Source organism: Mirounga leonina, unplaced genomic scaffold (genome assembly GCF_011800145.1).
Source record: "Mirounga leonina isolate KUSES-001 unplaced genomic scaffold, KU_Mleo_1.0 Mir_174, whole genome shotgun sequence".
NCBI classification, from domain to species: Eukaryota; Metazoa; Chordata; class Mammalia; order Carnivora; family Phocidae; genus Mirounga; species Mirounga leonina.
The window spans coordinates 236216-254706 of record NW_023270451.1 but is presented as its reverse complement, the minus strand read 5'-3'; the positions used below and the strand labels follow the sequence as shown (position 1 = coordinate 254706).

Genomic DNA, 18491 nt, shown 5'->3' with positions numbered 1-18491 from the left:
AACCCTCCAGTGGGTTACAAATTGTTGATTTTTCTAATTTTATTATCTCTTCCTTTTTTATCTGACATTTTTTTCTGTAAAGGAGAACTTCTACCTCATCTCTCTCTCTCACTTTTTTTACAATACTATTGTGGACTTCTGGAACTTTTGTTTTTTTTAATTTTTTTTTAAAGATTTTATTTATTTATCAGAGAGAGAGCGAGAGCGAGCACAAGCAGTGGGAGCGGCAGGCAGAGGGAGAAGCAGGCTTCCCGCTGAGCAGGGAGCCCGATGTGGGACTTGATTCCAGGACCCTGAGATCATGACCTGAGCTGAAGACAGACACTTAACCAACTGAGCCGCCCAGGCGTCCCGGATACTGGAACTTTTAAATATTGACAGCATTATTGCTGTTGCTTATTTTCATGCTCAGGCTGTCCCACATTGGCCAGTGGGAACCCTTAAGACAGCCTAAACAATTTTTTTTTTTTTTTTTTATGATTTTGGTTTTTTGTGTCTTCTGTAAGAAATCTTCGCCTACAAAAGTATTCTCCTTGGGTGCCTGGGTGGCTCAGATGGTTAAGCGTCTGCCTTCGGCTCAGGTCATGATCCCGGGGTCCTGGGATCGAGTCCCGCATCGGGCTCCCTGCTGGGTGGGGAGCCTGCTTCTCCCTCTGCCTCTGCCTCTCTCTCTCTCTCTCTCTCTGACTCTCATGAATAAATAAATAAAACATTTAAAAAAGAAAAAATTCTCCTGCACATTCTTGGGACGCCTGGGTGGCTCAGTCAAGCATCTGCCTTTGGTTCAGGTCATGATCCCAGGTTCCTGGGATCGAGTCCTGCATCGGGCTCCTTGCTCAGCAGGGAGCCTTCTTCTCCCTCTGTCTGCTGCTCTCCCTGCTTATGCTCTCTCTCTCTGACAAATAAATAAAATCTTAAAAAAAAAAATTCTCCTACACATTCTTATTTTTTGCACTTTGTGAGTCAGGGTTCAAAGTTCTTTTTTTTTTTTTTTCCCCTTCAGTTTTGATATCTGGTTGTTCTGGCATCATTTGTTGAAAACAAACTTGCTTTTTACCATTGGATTGCTCTGACATCTTTGTCCAAAGTCAGATGATCATATAAGTGCAGGTCTATTTCTAGGCTCTCTGTTATGTTCCGTTGATCTATTTGCTGATCTTTATGTTAGTCCCATACTGTTTTCATTACTGAAGCTTTATAGAAAATCTTTAAGTGAGGCAGTGTGAGTCTTCCAATTTTGTTCTTCTTTCTCAAGATTGCTTTGGATATTCTCATTTCTTTGCATTTCTATATGTATTTTAGAATTAGCTTGTCAATTTCTGCCAAAACAACTTGATGGGATTGAGTTGTATCTATAGATTGATTTGGGGAGAATTGAAATATTAACACTATGAATTCTTCTAATCCATAAACATAATATATCTCTCCATTGATTTTCATCTTTATTTTCTAAGCAGTGTTTTTTAGTTTTCAGTGTTGAGATCTTGCATATATTTTGTTAAACTTATTTTAATGTTTTTGATGCAATTTTAAATAGTCTTTCTTTTTTTTTTAAGGTTTATTTATTTAATTTTGAGAGAGAGAAAGAGAAAGAGTGCATGCAGAGGGAGGGGCAGAAGGAGCCAAGCAGACTCCCCACTCAGCAGGGAGCCTGATGCGGGGCTCAATCCTAGGACCCTAAGATGACAGGAATCTAAATCAAGAGTCAGACGCTTAACCGACTGAGCCACCCAGGTGCCCCATGTCAGTCTGTCTTTAATTCCTTCCCATTGTCACTGTCCAGAATGAAGGGACTGGTAAATAGGTGAATCCCAACATTTTAAGCAAACTGTTGCTTTAAAAAAAATGAGCAAAAATAATCTTGTTGCAGCGTAATAAATGTCATTATAGAAGTCTGTTTATGCTATTCTCTGCTCAGGTCAGAGAGGTGGGGAAGAGTGGGAAGAAGCCAAAGTTTCCCTGAGAAAGTAACCTTTGAGTTAAGGCTTACAGGATGAGTAAGCCATAGAGATAAGGAGAGTAGCACTCTGGGTAGAGAGAAAAATACAAGTAAGAGCTTCCCAGAGAATGTGATTCCTTTAGGGAAGTGCTTATGATTTCTAGCATGAAGTGTTTCTGGAGAGAGAAGCAGAAGTAGACCATGTGTTAGGTTAGGCAGGATTAAAGGTTTGAGGTCTGTCTACCTGAAGGTCCCAGGGAACTATTTTAATAAATGATCTCATACCTCAGATTTGCTTCTCTAAAAAATTTACAGGTGTTGGATGAGAATTCTATTTTTATTAATCAATAAATTTCTTTATCTTGTGTGCCTTTTCTTTCTTTGCCCATTTTTCTGATTGAATTTTAAGGTTTTCATTATGTCTTTAATCACTTTTAAGTTTCACTTCTAACGTAAGGTAGATAGGGAAGCTTTTGATTTTTATGTATTCAGATGTTTCTCTTTGTAGATGTTCTTATAATTCCTCATCCTGCAAACATTTCTTTACCTGCAGTTTCTTAAATGGAACCTTCAGTATATTTTGATGTGTAGATTTCTTTCTCCATGAGCCAGATTGACTAATAGTTTCATTCTTTTGCAACTGAATTTTGATGGCATCTTTATCATCTGTAGGTATTTTTTGCAGGAAAGCTTAAAAGCACAGGCTAGATGGTTTATAGCTAATGAGTTTTTATTGATCTTTAGTGGTTTTATTTTTTTTTAATTGAACTAATACTTGGTATTTGGTTCATTTCCTCTCACAGTTCAGATTTCTGACTTCTGATAAATCATCATCATGGCCTGTGTGCCCACCCGCGTGGCCCCTGAAGATGGGCACACACTCCTCTCCTTTCTGCCTCTTGTTCCTCGTCTCTGGGTGCTGATTATCACTTGCCATTTTTTTTTTTTCAGTTTACAGTTGTTTTTCTTACATCACTAGGATATTTCCCTATATCTCTTTCAAAACCTGGAGAATAAGAGACATGAAAGGGCCACATTTTAAGGGAAGTGGAAGACAGATGTCAATATGGAGATGAGTCCCACAAAGTTTGATATTATGCCAGTCCCCCCAAATTGAAAACCAGTCAAAATTTACATAATTTCAAAGCTTTTTGGCTCACATGAGTCATAAGTTGTGTTCATGCATGCTTTTGAAATGCAAAGAAACATTTTAATGGGTAAACAGAAATATCTGCCTCCTTATTAAGGTTTAGCTTTTATTTATATGAGTTTTGACTTATTTATGCAATGTTTCAGGAATACACTCGAATATGGGAGTCTACTCATGGGAGCTGTTGTGAGGTTTAAATGACTCTAAGTTAAATACTCAGCACTGTACCTAACTCAGTCTGCGCTAAGGAAATTACTCATTTTGCTATTAGGTTAATATGTGGTATATACAGTGTTGTATAATATATAATAACATGTTCATAGGTGGGATTAGTTTATACTTGTGTTCTTTGTTCTTGTGTGTCCTTGGACAGATAATGTCAGGATTATGCTAGCTTTATTTAATGGTATGATAGCTTTTTTTTTTTTTTTAATGTTCTGGAACAGTTTGCAATATTTTATCTTTTTTTTTTTTTTTTTTTTTTTTCAAATTTTGAAATACTGAGCAAACTCTCTGACTCCAGTTCCTTTGCTAGGTAATTCTTTGTCAACTGAAATTTTTTACTTTTCTTTTTGGGGTGGTTCGTTCAGGTCAGGCCATCCACGTCTTCTTGATGAATCAAGAATACTAAAGTATTTCCAGAGTATTAACTTTATGATTCTCAAACGTAATTAGTGTTAAGTATCACTTACAGCTTGAAAAATAACCTCTCCTATAGTGGTACTTGTACTCTTTTCTTAATCTCCCCCTCCCCAATCTAGGTTTACCTATTTGCCTATTTCTTGGGTTTATTTATATATTTTAAATTCGTGGAAATATTCATCCATGTACAAAAGTAGAGAGTTTAGTATAATGAATCACATTGGACCCATTCCCCAGCTTGGAACATTTATCATTCTCCTTTAGGACTTATTTATTAATCATACTCATTGTTTTTCTTTTTTGATATTTTTCCCTACAAGATACTTGTAGTTTTTGTAACCTTAAAATTTAAGTGCCTATTTTTAAAATTTTATTCTTTATTTAAAAAGTAATTAAAGTACTTTAAGGAAGTGAATTTGATGATAAGCACAACTTCAACAGCTTTCCGCTGCTTTTACTGTCATTTTTTTAAAATTATACAATCTAATTTATTATTATTTTTTTCAAAGTAAGATGTTTTACTTCCATTGGCTCTACCTCTCATCCCTGAGAGGAGAAAATGGATATTTACATTGAATATGAGTTTGACATGTTCTTACCTAAATGCTTCATTAGTAAGACATTTTCAGAATTCTTTTTTTTTTTTTTTAAGATTTATTTATTTATTTGAGACAGAGGGAGAGAGCAGGCACGCACAAGCAAGGGGGTGGGAGGGGCAGAGGGAGAGAGAGAATCTCAAGCAGACTCTGGGCTGAGTGTGGAGACTGCCCAGGACTTGTTCCCAGGACCCTGAGATCATGACCTGACCCAAAATTAAGAGTCAGATGTTTAACCGACTGAGCCACCCAGGTGCCCCTTCAGAATTCTTTTATAAACATCTCTCTCAACATTTTCCTAAGGTCTTACTGTCATTTTTTAAATATTATTTAAAAATTTTGAAATATATTTATCTCAGTATTTTAGAAAATACTGCTATGAGTGTCTATTTTGCATTGTTTTTTCTATGTACAGTCCCTAATTGCAAGATTTATTGAATTAGATTTTATTTAGTAGTATAGTTTTATGGTAAATTTTGTAAGTGTAACATATCGTATCCTCAAAATAGCATATCATCTGTGATTGAGAGGCTAAAAATATAATTATCCATCTCTAAAAAATTATGTATTCAAATAATCTGCATCCATATGTATGTCTTTAAAATGCCAAATAGGTTTTTTTAAAAAGTAAACTGTCAACGCTTCCATTTTGATTATAATCTATCATTTTCTTAGCTTTTACATTTTCTTCATTTTTAAGATGGATCTTTTCCTCTGTTCTTTCTGGTAAGGCATATGTTATTGGTACTGAGTGGTAAATCTTAAACCTGATTTCAAATGTATTATACTTCTCAACTTTTAGAAATCCAAATATTAGCTATTCTTGCTTAGTTGAGAGGATATGTGTCAGAATCTATGTACTTATTAAGAACCTTTAGCTGAACTTCCCCTACTTTTTAGGGGTTTTGAATTAGTTATCATACTCAAATACTTGTAAGTCAGATTTTAAAAAAAGCAAATGTACTGTATTACCATTACAGAGTCAAGTTCAGTTATTCTAGCTCTGTTTTGAGCCTGATAACTGTGGTCCTCTTAATAATTTACTTACAGAAAATTATTTTTTCTTTTTTTTCTTTTATTTTATTATGTTATGTTAGTCACCATACATCATTAGTTTTTGATGTTACTTACAGAAAATTATTGATAATTGTATGTAAGTCTGCAAATCAGTGTGATACACCACATTAATAAAAGGAAGGAAAAGAACCATATGATCCTCTCAATAGATGCAGAAAAAGCAATTGACAAAATACATCATCCTTTCTTGATAAAAACCCTCCACCATGTAGGGATAAAGGGAACATACCTCAACATCATGAAAGCCATATACCAAAGACCCACAACAAATATCATCCTCAATGGGGGAAAATCTGAGAACTTTTCCCCTGGGGTCAGGAACATGACAGGGATGTCCACTCTCACCACTGTTGTTCATCATGTGAGTTTATAAAGAGATATTGGAAGAATACTGAAGTGAAGTGAAGTACAACTTTCTGTAATTCTCTTTTGTTTTTGGAATGTCACCACTTGCCTATGATACACAAAATACGCTAATATTTAAAGATGACTATCAGTAAGGTGGTATCTGAATGGTATCTCTAGGAGTCCTCAAAGAGCAATGCTTTTGCGGGTCATCAGGAGACATCCACATCCACTTCCCCAAAAGTTTCTCAGTGGCGTCACACTGACTTTGTTAGTGTTACAGTCCAGCCCTCTTTCTTGTTGACCAAGAAACCTGATTTGTCACCATCTGTTTCCAGAGCCCCGTGGAGAGTGGCTCTGCCTCCCGTGGGTCAACTCATCTCAAAATCTGCAGTGAACACGGCAACCGCTATGTAGACTGAATGTTTATCTCGAGCTGATCATCTCTTGTTTCTCTACCTACACTGACATTTTAATAAGAAACAGAATTTTAAAAAGGTGGTGGGAGGCATGCAGGGAATTATTAAATTGTTCAGTGACAAAAGGAACTGATGATACCCTTGCGCCATTATATAATCATAGGCCCGTGGACTGGAGATGCTTAGAATCCAACAGGCAAGGTAGTCCCACTTGAAGATGCCGGGCTAGACACAGCTTCCATTTGCTGTGACACTCCTGTTCCTGCACTTTCTGGGTTGGCCCATCCCCTTTCTGGTGGGCACATTTCCTCTTCTGCTCTTGAGAGCTGAACACATGTCCTGTCAATATTCTCCTATCTTGGCCTGCGAACCACTTTGCTTCTTTAGGGACACCGTACTCTAATTCATTATGTGTTGAATTTATAGTTGAACTCTTAGAGAGCAGTATTACTTTATTTCACAGTTCTTCCCTCTGCTTCCCCATTGTAGCCCTGATGATATGGGCAGATCTGTAAAAAGCCTTGCAGACTTTCATACATGCGCATGCATTGTTTTCTTCTTTTTCTTTTTTAAATATTTCACTCAGTGGTCAAATTAATAGGGATCTGCTGGCAAAATTTGACTCCTTGACTGAGGAGAGGTTTTTTTATTTTTTTATTTGTACTGAACAATAGGATGTTATTTAAATGTTTTATACAATTTTTCACTTATTTACAATAACTGATTTTTGGCCTCAGGTTTCTCTATCCGGTAATCTCCTGTTGTTTCTCTCTATCCAGTGATTTTCTGTTGTTTCAACTGCTAATTTGAATGTGATAGGTAGGTATTTTGAAATTCAATCCAATTTCCATCTGTTTTGTTTCTTAAATTCCACATATGCGTGAGATCATAATGGTATTTGTCTTTCTCTGACTGACTTATTTCGCTCAGCATAATACTCTCTAGCTCCATCCATGTGTTGCAAATGGCCAGATTGCATTCTTTTTGATGGCTATACAGAACAAACTGAGGGCTGCTGGAGGGGAGGTGGCTGGGGGATGGGCTAGATGGATGATGGGCATTAAGGAGGGCATTTGTTGTGATGAACACTGAGTGTTGTATGTAAGTGATGAATCACTGAAACCAATATTACACTGTATGTTAACTAACTAGAGTTTAAGTAAAATCCTGAAACAAAATAAAAGATAATAAAATAAAATCCAATAGCCTAGATTTTAGAAATATTTTTTAGACATTGTATTTAGTTTGGAGTATATATGGCATTAAGTAAGCCAAGACTGTTTTGAAATGTGAACATAGTTGTAGTGGGCAATTTGCCAAAAAAAGTTGGTTTGATCATGGTTTTATTAAACTTCCTGTAGTGCTTTGTAATGCTGGTTCTCTAGCTCAGGAAGCTGAAGTGTTGCACAAAGGCATCAACTCTTTAACTTTGTCCCCTGCTAGTCTTTCTACAGCCACTTTCATCAGAGTTCTACCGGGCCTTTACTTTCCAGGGTAGAATCAACAACATGAAGAAGTACAGGACAATGAATCGTACTTTTTTCTTTGTTTAGAACATCTTATCCTGGGGCACCTGGGTGGCTCAGTCATTAAGCTTCTGCCTTCGGCTCTGGTCGTGATCCCAGGATCCTGGGATCAAGCCCCGCATCAGGCTCCCTGCTCTGCAGGAAGCCTGCTTCTCCCTCTCCCGCTCCCCCTGCTTGTGTTCCCTCTCTGGCTGTCTCTCTCACTGTCAAATAAATAAAAAAATCTTAAAAAAAAAAAAAATCTACAAACAACTTTGGAGGTTTTAAAAAATATAAGCAGCTTCATTTAAGCAGACATTAAGTAGAAATTTTTATTTTATGAAAGGCTAATAATTGATTGAACTTGACATGTGGGATATTCGGCTCTTCTTAGGTGTGGCAAAACTTTGCTCATCTCATACTAATATCCTTAAAATATGAAGGTTGTTTTACTATGTTTTTTGATACTTCAAATTAGCTGTAGCTTCCTTCCCACATCCTCTCTGTGTATATTTATTTTTTAAAGGCTCTATGTTTCTTAGTCACCATGCCTCTTTCTCTTACTGGCAAGGTGTGTTTGTAAATGTCAGGTTATTTCCTCCATATTCCCATTCCCCAGTTCTGGCTGTTTCGTCTTGGAACCCTTAGGCTCTAGACAGGACTTCTACCCATCATTAACTAGGTCTTTTCCTATGTGGGCCTTGCTAGAGGATAGCCAGCTCGGGTTGCCCCCTGCTCCCAAAGAAACCCAGTCCTAGGATAGAGTGGGCACAGCTGAGGCAGCCCGTGTCTTTAGGACTCTCCGATTCAATGCCTGCATCCCCAGGTCCATTTAAACACCTGCTGATGTCCCTCCTGTTTCCTTCTAGTAACCTGGGAGGAGGCTAAGTGACGGAGAGGGAAGAAGTAGAAGACCTGAGTTTTAATCCTAAAATAGATCTTAAAACATCTCTTAGATGGGCACGTCCCTATAATCCACATAGGCCTCAGAGTCTTTCCTCTTTTTTTTTTTTTTATCTTCTAGCATGCATTTATTTTATAGGCAAGAATAACTTTGATAACAAAGATGAAGAAACCTTTGAAGCAATATGATGAGACAGTCTTCAGGTGTTAATGCAACTCTTTGCCTTTAAAACAAGGGAGTGGAAATAGATCAGAGTGGCAAACTCAACATGCCTCCAGGAAAAACTGAGGCCAAGTGGAAAGTGCATCATACCACCTCTAAAGAGGTCAGCATCTTCTTGGCTTTATTGTTATGGTAAGGAAATGCAGGCCTAGTGATTATATTTTTAACTTTTCAAGAGAAGCTGGAAGTCTGGATTTTTTTTTTTTTTTTTTTTTTAAGATTTTGTTTGTTTATTTGACAGAGAGAGACAGAGCGAGAGAGCAAACACAAGCAGGGGGAGTAGGAGAGGGAGAAGCAGGCTTCCTGTGGAGCAGGGAGCCCGATGTGGGGCTCGATCCCAGGACCCTGGGATCACGACCTGAGCCGAAGGCAGATGCTTAACAACTGAGCCACCCAGGTGCCCCTGGAAGTCTGGATTTTTACATGCAAATGTTAGCAATTAATTCAAAATGTTGAGCAATACTGTGCAAGACCAAGCAAAACATGTCTATAAGCCAACTCTGCTCCCTAGGCCTTTGGTTAAGGTGATGACTAAAGTCTTTCTGAATTAAATGGTTTTAGTGTCTGTTATCCTGACGCTGTGTTCGAGGAGAACATACAGTGTCCTGGCTGTCGCCAGAAGTAGTACCAAGAAGGAGGCTGGGTGGTTGGGTTGAAAGAAGTGGTTTATGCCACCAGTGGGTGTCCAGAGCCTCTCTCTACTCCTCGGAGGAAGGTACAAGAAACTGTGGGACTCTGTATGACACTAGCAATGGTAGCCAGTGCTCAGAGCAGCTGCTCTTTACCATCTGGATAGTATCAATTCTGTGCTGAAGCAGATGGAGTTGAAGTTCTGGCTCAGCTTTGCACCCAGCCTGGAGATGAGTGCCATAGAAGAATCCCAAAGATGTAAGCCAGCCCTCTTGGAAGCAGAAAGGATCTTAGTTCTTTTTGTTTTGTTTTTTTTTCCACATGGGAAGGATATCATTTAAGAAGCTGTCAACATAGATAGGACAGAATTCTTCTCCAATTCTGGTAGTGTGGAATTAAGGAAAGAGAATTAAGTCAAAGAGCAGCATATTGATGCTGTAAGCACTGCTGAAGTGGCCCCAGGGAAGCCAACATACGGTGTATCCCTAACCTGTGGTGTCACCAGAACAACCAGTGGAATTATTCATCATTAGCCTATTTTTGCTAATCTAAACAACTCTAAATCTCACTTGGGTCTCCTTTGTGAAGCTAATGAAAGCAGTAATCTCTGTTTCTAGAAAAATGCCTATAGTAAAGTATGGCCGTCTTAGTGTGAAAGGATCCATAGACCAGAAGAATGGTTTTGGTGGTGTTCTGATAAAACCTGATACTCAAAAACAGGCAGCAGGCCATATTTGGCCTCCAGGCTATAGTTTGTCAACCCCAGGTTTAGAAGATTGATAGCTATGCTAGATTGGTAAATTAATCAGCAAATACGCACTTACGTTCTCCTCCTCTTTGAGTGGAGTGTACATGCGAGCTCTGCTGCCTTGGGCATGCCTTGAGATATACTTTGGCTGACAGAATAGGACAGACATCATGTATACAGAGATTTTAAATGTATTAACATGATCTAGCTTGTCTCCTGTGCTCTTGCCACTTGCCGTGAAAAGAACATGACCCAGATAGTCCTGGTCCAAGGAGGAAGACAAAGGTCAGACCTAGATCTAACACACAGTTTGAAGCCAAGTTCTGCTGCCCCCAGGAGCAGAGTTGCCTAGCTGAGCCCCAACTAGAGCAGCTGAACTTCAGGCAACCTGTAAGACCCGTGAGCATGAGGATAAATGTAGATTGTGTTAAGCCACTGAATTTGGGGCAGTTGTTAATACAGCATAATTATAGAAATACCTGGCTAATATTAGAGTACAGAGGAAGATAGTTATTCATCTAGAGAGGAAGACATGAATCTCATTTTCAAAAACTGAAACAACAAAAGGAGATTCTCATTTCCTCACACAAATCCCAGAAAAAGATAAGGAGATGTTTTTCTTTTTTTCTTAATAATTCTCTGCCCCACTCCTCATCCCCCATACTTTCCGCATGGTTGGAATAAATCTTGAATTGTAGATTTAGGCTCCTGTGCATACAGCTAATCAATGCTTAACACAATCTTTAGAGAGGCTTAGTCTTCCTTAAGCCAACCCCAGAGAGGTTCTCAGTACCAAGAACTGAATATTTAATACTTCCAAAATTACATCTGGAAGAATATCCAGGCTCTTCCTTAGAAAAAAGTAGTTGTAGTCTCTTCAATTCAGAGAATTTTGAAAGCCAACTCTGCTGGTCTCTGTGATAGATGGTAGAATTAAATTAGTCAACCAGTTGTTTTGTTCCTGCTGTGTGCCATATATTGTGGTGGTCCCTGGGACGCAGGAGTGTGCAAATCAAATTCAAGGCCTTCACAGAGCACACTGACTTGCCAGAGAGACAGGCGAATAAATGGATAAAGGGGCTTTATGTAGTTTCCTTCTCTTTTATACATTAAAAGGAAGCTCTCTCTCCCTTTTAAAAGTTCCCTCTGTCCTAGGGAGGGATCAGTCTGCTAGGAGTCTGCTCACAACAGTCTGTGCTTTGGGTAACTATTGTTGAAAGTATGCAAGTATCTATAAATTCTAGCTAGTTAGCAGTTCTGTGCATGCATCTGAAAAAACAGTGTAATGATTTTCATTTCTCAAGGCAGTTGTATACCATTGTATGATGTCATGTTTTAGTTTGAAATAGCCCCAGATTTCTAGGGTTGGTGTTTTGCTTTGTTACCATTTTTTATTCATGAGGAGTGGGCTCAGGAAGGGAGGAATGGATGAGACTGAGAAAATGATCTAATTACCTCGGAAGCGATTTTCTTCCTAAAAACAGCCCTGAGTTTCAGTTAAGAATTTGTTGGATGGTCTATACAGTTTAGTAGACTTCAGCATTTAAATTAATTTTTAAATATACTTGCTAATAGAATATTAGATTGGCTTAAAAACTACCTGGATTGCTTTTTCTTACTGTAGAATGCATGGTTATATAAATACGTCTATATTTATCCAGGTTCAAATTTAGAGAGCAATTCCAGTATCTTTTTGAACTTTGAAATATGTGTTTCATCACAGAAAACACAGTTACATTCCTTTTTACTTACTGTCCAGAATTAACTCTTAGAAGCCTGGAAGATAAATTTCGTGTTTTGCAAGCTTTGTTTTAAGAGCAGCTGTACTGGGGAATATGCCATTGGTATTCCTTCCCCTAGGATGGTAATGATCTCATTGAGAAAGAAATTGTGTAGAAATGCTTCAAGTTTTGGAAATCTATATTTTATTTTACAAAGCACTGAAGTGGACTCCTATTGAACTTTTCAAAATGTCCAAGATGAGGTTATCTACTGTCACCTAGATGTGTTGAGAAGGGAGGGAAGAGCCTCATAAAGTCCTGAGGCATCTGTCCAGGAATAAAACAATTTTACTTTTGAATTTAATCCTTCCTGTTGTAAATACTGTATGTGCAAAATAGGAAGTCTGAAAATATGGAAAAGGTAAATGTGGGAGGGCATATAATATCAGGCAGAGATAATCAGTATAACATTTGCCATGTTTCATAGGTACATTCCTCTAAAAATTTGGTTTTATTTTTACAAAGTTGTGAACATACTCTGTATGTGTGTGTTCCGTTTAATATTCAGATTTTAGTTACTATTATAACAAGCAATTTTCTAAGTTATACTTTCTAAGTATTTTAATGACTACTGTGGCTGTACTATGATTTATCTAATCCCTTTTTGTTAGATACTTAGATTGTTTTCTAGTTGGAACCATTATAGACATATAATGATAAAGTCTACTTCACAGAGACACATACACAATACCTGTATGTGTACATGTACATAAGTGTACAGCATTTTGAATCTTCGCAAATGAAGACACCACTGAAACTACTACCTGTGTCAGTAAATTATCACTAAGTCATGAGTACAGCCATGCTAGCACTACGCAGGCAAGAAATGGAATTTGACCAAACTTGTGAGCTCTAGTCACTCTTCCCTCCCTCTTGCTCAGAGGTAATCACTAAGCCAACCTGTGATGACATAGATCAGTTTTTGTCCTGAAGTTCTGCAGTTTTTTTTCTTTAGATTTGCAAAGTAGGGTTACTAGCCCAAGAAGTATGAATATTTTAAAGCATCTTAGTTCATGTAACCAAATTGCTTTCCAAAATGTTATGTCATTTTATCACCACATTGTATGAAAATGTGGGAAGGACTTTTGTTCCTGAATGTGGGAAGGGAGAGAAGTTCTATTAAGGAGACAGTTCTGGACTGTGACAGGACCAAGCAGGACCACAGTGCTTTAGGGAAACCTCAGCAGTCTGTTTCCAAATTCTGTTTTACCCACCTTGAAAATGCTCTTTATCTGGCCATTGCCAGTCGCTGTGGCAAAAGCAAGGAGAACCAGTGCATGGTTCCTAGATCTGGATGAAAGTGGCGCCCAAGCTTCTGCTTGCGTTCCATTGGCCAAAAAAGGCACATGAAGTCAGTAGAGCCAGGGGTATAGAATCTCCCATGGGGAGAAATGCTATAGGAGGGAAACAGGAATATTTGGCAAACAGTAATACCGCCCACCATACTGTTTCTCATGGTCATCCGTGAGATCAGACCACTTAGATTACTAATCTTTTACTTGTACTGTAGAAGCACGTCTTGGTCTTGGGGAGAGGAGCTCCTGGATCTCTAGATAGAGCTGTAACTTGTGTAGTTAGCACAGAGGTGTTTGCATAATGCTGAATTTTTGAGGGGGGGGGGTGGACTTTTTTCCCAAGAAGAGACCTGGAAACATGCTTATTCATTATGAAGTGATGGGGAAATGCTAAAATCAGTTTATCAGATACTTTTGGTGGAAAGCAATTCCTCTTTAGGAAACACGTTTTTCCTGTTTCGTTTACACATTCTGGTTACATGCCCTCTGGGGAACTTTCAGGAAATGGTTTCCGCATTCAGGAGTAACAACGCAGAGTTGGAGCGGTTTTCCCCCCTGCCCAGCAAAGGAACCGGCCATCTCCAGGTTATCAGTGAGACCTTTCTTGATGTGGTTAGCATCCTGTCTTCTCTCTTTAATTCCGTAAATTTGCATTCTTCTTTATTTCATTCATTTCTGTAACAGCTCTTTTGTAATATTGATTGATAACATCAAGGATTGCTTCTCTTCGCTTTCTGTTTATGTCTTCATCAGAAGAAATGTCTTCAGTTAAGACACTGTTGTCAGAGAAACAGTTGCCCCGTGGTGGGGGTAGCATGATGGCCTTAGGTGAGCTCTGATTTAACACAAAGCTCTCTTCTCTCTAGGGATGGTGAAGTTGGAGAAAGGCTCCTTTACCCCTCCTCCAGGATGAACCCCCTGCAAGAAGACATGGAGAGCGCTCTCACAGGGAGTCAGAGCCCTCACGCTTCTTTGCGCGACGTTCATTCCATCAACCCCACACACCTCATGGCCAGGATCGAGTCTTACGAAGGAAGGGAGAAGAAAGGCATATCTGATGTCAGGAGGACTTTCTGTTTGTTTGTCACCTTTGACCTCTTATTTGTAACATTACTCTGGATAATAGAGTTAAATGTAAGTGATTTTGCCCATGACTTTATATAAGAATTGTTTCCACAGACGAGAAACAATTTTCTTATTTTTCTCATCATTTCCGTCTCATTTAGTGAATTCCGTCTTTTTTCCAGAGGGGATAATATTTCTCTTTTCCACCTGATTTTGACTTTTCTTGTTCTGTACTGTCATGTTTTAAAGCAAAGCTAGTTCATTTAAAACTCACTTTGAAATTTGAATTCGTGGTGTTTTGCTCTATACCAGGAGTTAGCAAACTACAGCCTGGGGGCCAAATTCAGCTGGCCTGTTTTTATAAAGCTTTATTGGAACACAGCCCTGCCCATCTGTTTACCTATTGTTTATGGCTGGCTTTTGTGCTGAGTAATTGAGTTGAGTATTGGCCCACAAAGGCAAAAGTATTTATTTCCTGGCCCTTTTCTTGTTCCAGAAAATGTAGCATGCCTCTGGAATATGTTTTAGACGTTACATCTACTTTTCTAACCTCCATGTTTAAGATTTTTCATACATTTATTCTTTACTTTTCCACAAAGAGATTTTTCATATTTTATTGAAAAAAATGTTCTAGAACCATTTGGAGGTTCATCCCCATCTTATCAGGTCTTTGCGGTTATATTGCCAAATAATTGTCTAGGCCAGTACTGTCCAATGGAAATATAATGCAAGCCTCGTAGATGATTAAGTTCGCTAGTTGCTACATTAATAAAGGTAAAAATAAACAGGTATTAAAATAATACATTTTAATAATATATTTTATTTAACCCAATATGTCTGTTTCCCCCCAAAGCCGTGGTTGGCTCTATTTACATTCCTTACAAGCAAATAGGTAACTCTTCCAGAATGCTTTCCTCACAGGCAACAATTGTTTAAAACCAAACAAGCCCAGTGATAGGAGACAGTAATTTAGAGTATCTCTTTTTATTATTTGTTCCGCATATATACATTAAAGACAGTATTTAAATTAGTATATATTTCAAAGGAGTAACATGTTTTCAAAACTAAAAACTGTTTTCAAAACCAATCTTTTTTTTTTTTTTTTAATATTTATTTATTTGAGAGAGAGGGCATGAGACGGGGGAGGGTCCGAGGGAGAAGCAGACTCCCTGCTGAGCAGGGAGCCCGATGCGGGACTCAGTCCTGGGACTCCAGGATCATGACCTGAGCTGAAGCAGTCGCTCAACCAACTGAGCCACCCAGGCGCCCAAACTAATACATCTTTTAACAGGAAAGCATAGCAGCTTAGTGACAGTGGAAAATCAAAGCATTTATTGATGTACCACTAATATCACTCCCTGCTTTTAAGTGAGGGAAGTCATGGGGGTGGAGCTGCGGTGGGGTTCATGGGTCACACTTTTACTTCCCTCCTTTCTTATTGCTTCAACGACATTGAAATGGAAGTGAAGTGGACTGCACGCTATATTTGTGCATCAGAGAGGATCGGTGTTCATCAGAGGGGATCAGTTTTCATCTGTGTGCAACATGTTATAAATGAAAAATCAGCAGACCTAGCAATTAAATGTATTTTTGTTTAATTTTTTATTAAAGTATAATGAACATATACAGTGTTAACCTTAGTTTCAGGTGTATAACATAATGAGTCAGCATTCCTGTACATTACTCAGTGCTCACAATCAGTGTAGTCTGTCACCAAGCAACCTTACTACTATCTCACTGACTGTATTTCCTATGCTGTACTTTTCATCTCTGTGACATATATTTTGTAACTGGAAGTTTGTAATTCTTAATCCCCTCTATCTGTTTCACCTATCACCCCACCCAACCTCCCCTCTGGCAACCATTAGTTTGTTCTCTGTATTTAAGAGTCTGTTTTTTGTTTGTTTCTTTTTTCTTTGTTCATTTGTCTTGTTTCTTAAATTCCACATGTGAGTGAGATCACTTAGTATTTGTCTTTCTCTGACTGACTTATTTCACTTGGCATTATCCCCTCTGGGTCCATCCACATTGTTGCAAATGGCAGGATCGCATTCTTTTTTTATGGCTAATACTCCATTGTGTGTGTGTGTGTGTGTGTGTGTGTTTGTACACCACATCTTTATCCATTCATCTGCTGATGGACACTTGAGCTGCTTCCATATCTTGGCTATTGTACAATGCTGCAGTAAACACAGGGGTGCATATGTCTTTTCAAATTAAGAAATGTGTTTTAAGACTCACTTTTCCACGGACTGTCAGTTGCCCCAGTTGTAAAATAAAAAGGTCATACAAGAATATATGATCTTTAGGATAGCACATCTTGACTTTTTTTAGCAAGGTTTTATTTTTAAATCTTTTTTAATGTTCAATTTCTAGTTCTGTTTGTTTTAGATTGTCAGTCCTGACGTGGGTTTTTCACTGCACGCCATCCCTTTACTTTTGTGGTCTATCTCTGTAAATCATTAGGGACAGATTGGCTCTGAAGCTATGAAAGGAATCCCGTGTAGGGTGGTGGGAGTAGAAAGGAAAAAGCTGATCTGAGAGACATACTCAAAAATAAGTATGCTGACAGACTTATTGATAGGCTGATTTTATCATCCCTGGTATCCAGAAATGAATCTTAAGGTTTCTAATGATGGAACGTAGAAGAACAGGACCAGCTCTGTCAGAACAGTAAGAGGAGGTTCCATGTGAAACTAAAGATGAGTCTGTGGGGGACATCTTGAGACAAAGATTTTGAAATGGGAATTTAGAGTACAAGTTGAAGCTACAGATGTAGATTTTAAATTTCTCTATTTAAATTTAGGCAACACAAAACCAGGGTCTCATTTTATTTTTTTAAAGATTTTATTTATTTATTAGAGAAAGAGAGAGAGCACACGAGCCGGGGGAGAACCAGAGTGAGAGGGAGAGAGTATCCCAAGCAGACTCCGTGCTGAGTATGGAGCCCAATATGGAGCTTGACTTCACAACCCTGAGATCATGATCTGAGCCGAAAACAAGAATCAGCTACTTAACTGACTGAGCCACTGAGCGCCCCCTGCCCTGCAAATCAGGGTCTTTTAAAGTGTGCAGATACCATGGAAAGCCTTTTTCTACTGGCTATTTATTGAAGAACTGTATCAGCATGTTGATTGCTGTTCTCTCAGCCAGGAGGGTAGTCTCTGTGCAGTAGAGAACCCCTCTTTGCTATAGGTCATTTGGAATAATCATTCTTTTAATATTTTGGATAGTGCTAAGTTTCCTTAGTCTGGAGAGCCACAGTGGTAAGACTACATTAGTTGGTTGGCTTTTAATAATTATTTCTCTTTGCTCCCAAGTTTTCTGTTCTATTTGCTTGTAAAGATCTATATTCAAGCAGGTCAATAGGCAATCTGCACAAATTACACAGAAATCTAAACCTCCTTAAGGGATTTTTAAAGTACCCAGTGGTGTTTTATGGCATACTTTCATTTGAATAACAAATACAAATACTTGTAAAGGCTTCCAAGCCAAGAGGATCCCTTCCTTGTGGAAACTTTAATTCCAGTTTGACCAATTCGCAGGCCTTGCAAAGGTGTTCCTTATTAATTTTCTCCCGCTTTATCCAGGTCTTGGGTCCATCGCCCTTCACTTTGTCCTTTTTCAGATCATCTCCATCAGTTTGCCAGGACAAACAATGTCTGTACTCCAAACTGGAAAGGTGAATTTACTGTTGCACGTCATGCTCCCTAATCCACGGGCCCTGACTGGTCTAGTGTCTGCTTGGCTGCTGCGTGAGCTGTCGGACACACATTCCATTACTTGATTTTTCTTTTTAAATATTTTCTGTAAGTGTGATACATAGAGTTCTGAACTTGCTCACTTAAAAGTCATCTTGATAGGAGAATTGGGAGAGGACAGAAAGTTTGTCGTCTTAGGTCTGATTTTCATCACTTACTGTAACTTCTGCACATAAGATTATAGGTCTGGTCTGCCCCTCATTTCATTATCTGTCAAATTAAAAATCTTCATGAAAGTTGATGAGAGTGCAGGATTTTCAAATGCCAGGAGCAAATAAAAAAGAAAAACCAGAGAGAATATCTACACTTGTATCTCGTGTTGTTGATCTTTGCTAGGATCAGAGGAGCTGTTGGCCTTCCAGGAGCTGAAACATGGAGGGTGGTCAGAGAGTGAGGGCAGAGCTGGATGAAT

At 38.5% G+C, this 18491-nt stretch overlaps 1 protein-coding gene across 1 annotated transcript in view; it reads left to right on the top strand.

The window, feature by feature from the left end:
• The window catches only part of STARD3NL (STARD3 N-terminal like), a 51336-nt gene that overhangs the window by 15572 nt on the left and 17273 nt on the right, over positions 1 to 18491 (top strand). The window contains exon 2 of the mRNA XM_035020330.1: positions 14120 to 14387. Within this exon, the coding sequence (XP_034876221.1) occupies positions 14163 to 14387 (225 nt within the window). The 5' untranslated portion in view covers positions 14120 to 14162. The remainder of the gene's footprint in view (positions 1 to 14119; positions 14388 to 18491) is intronic.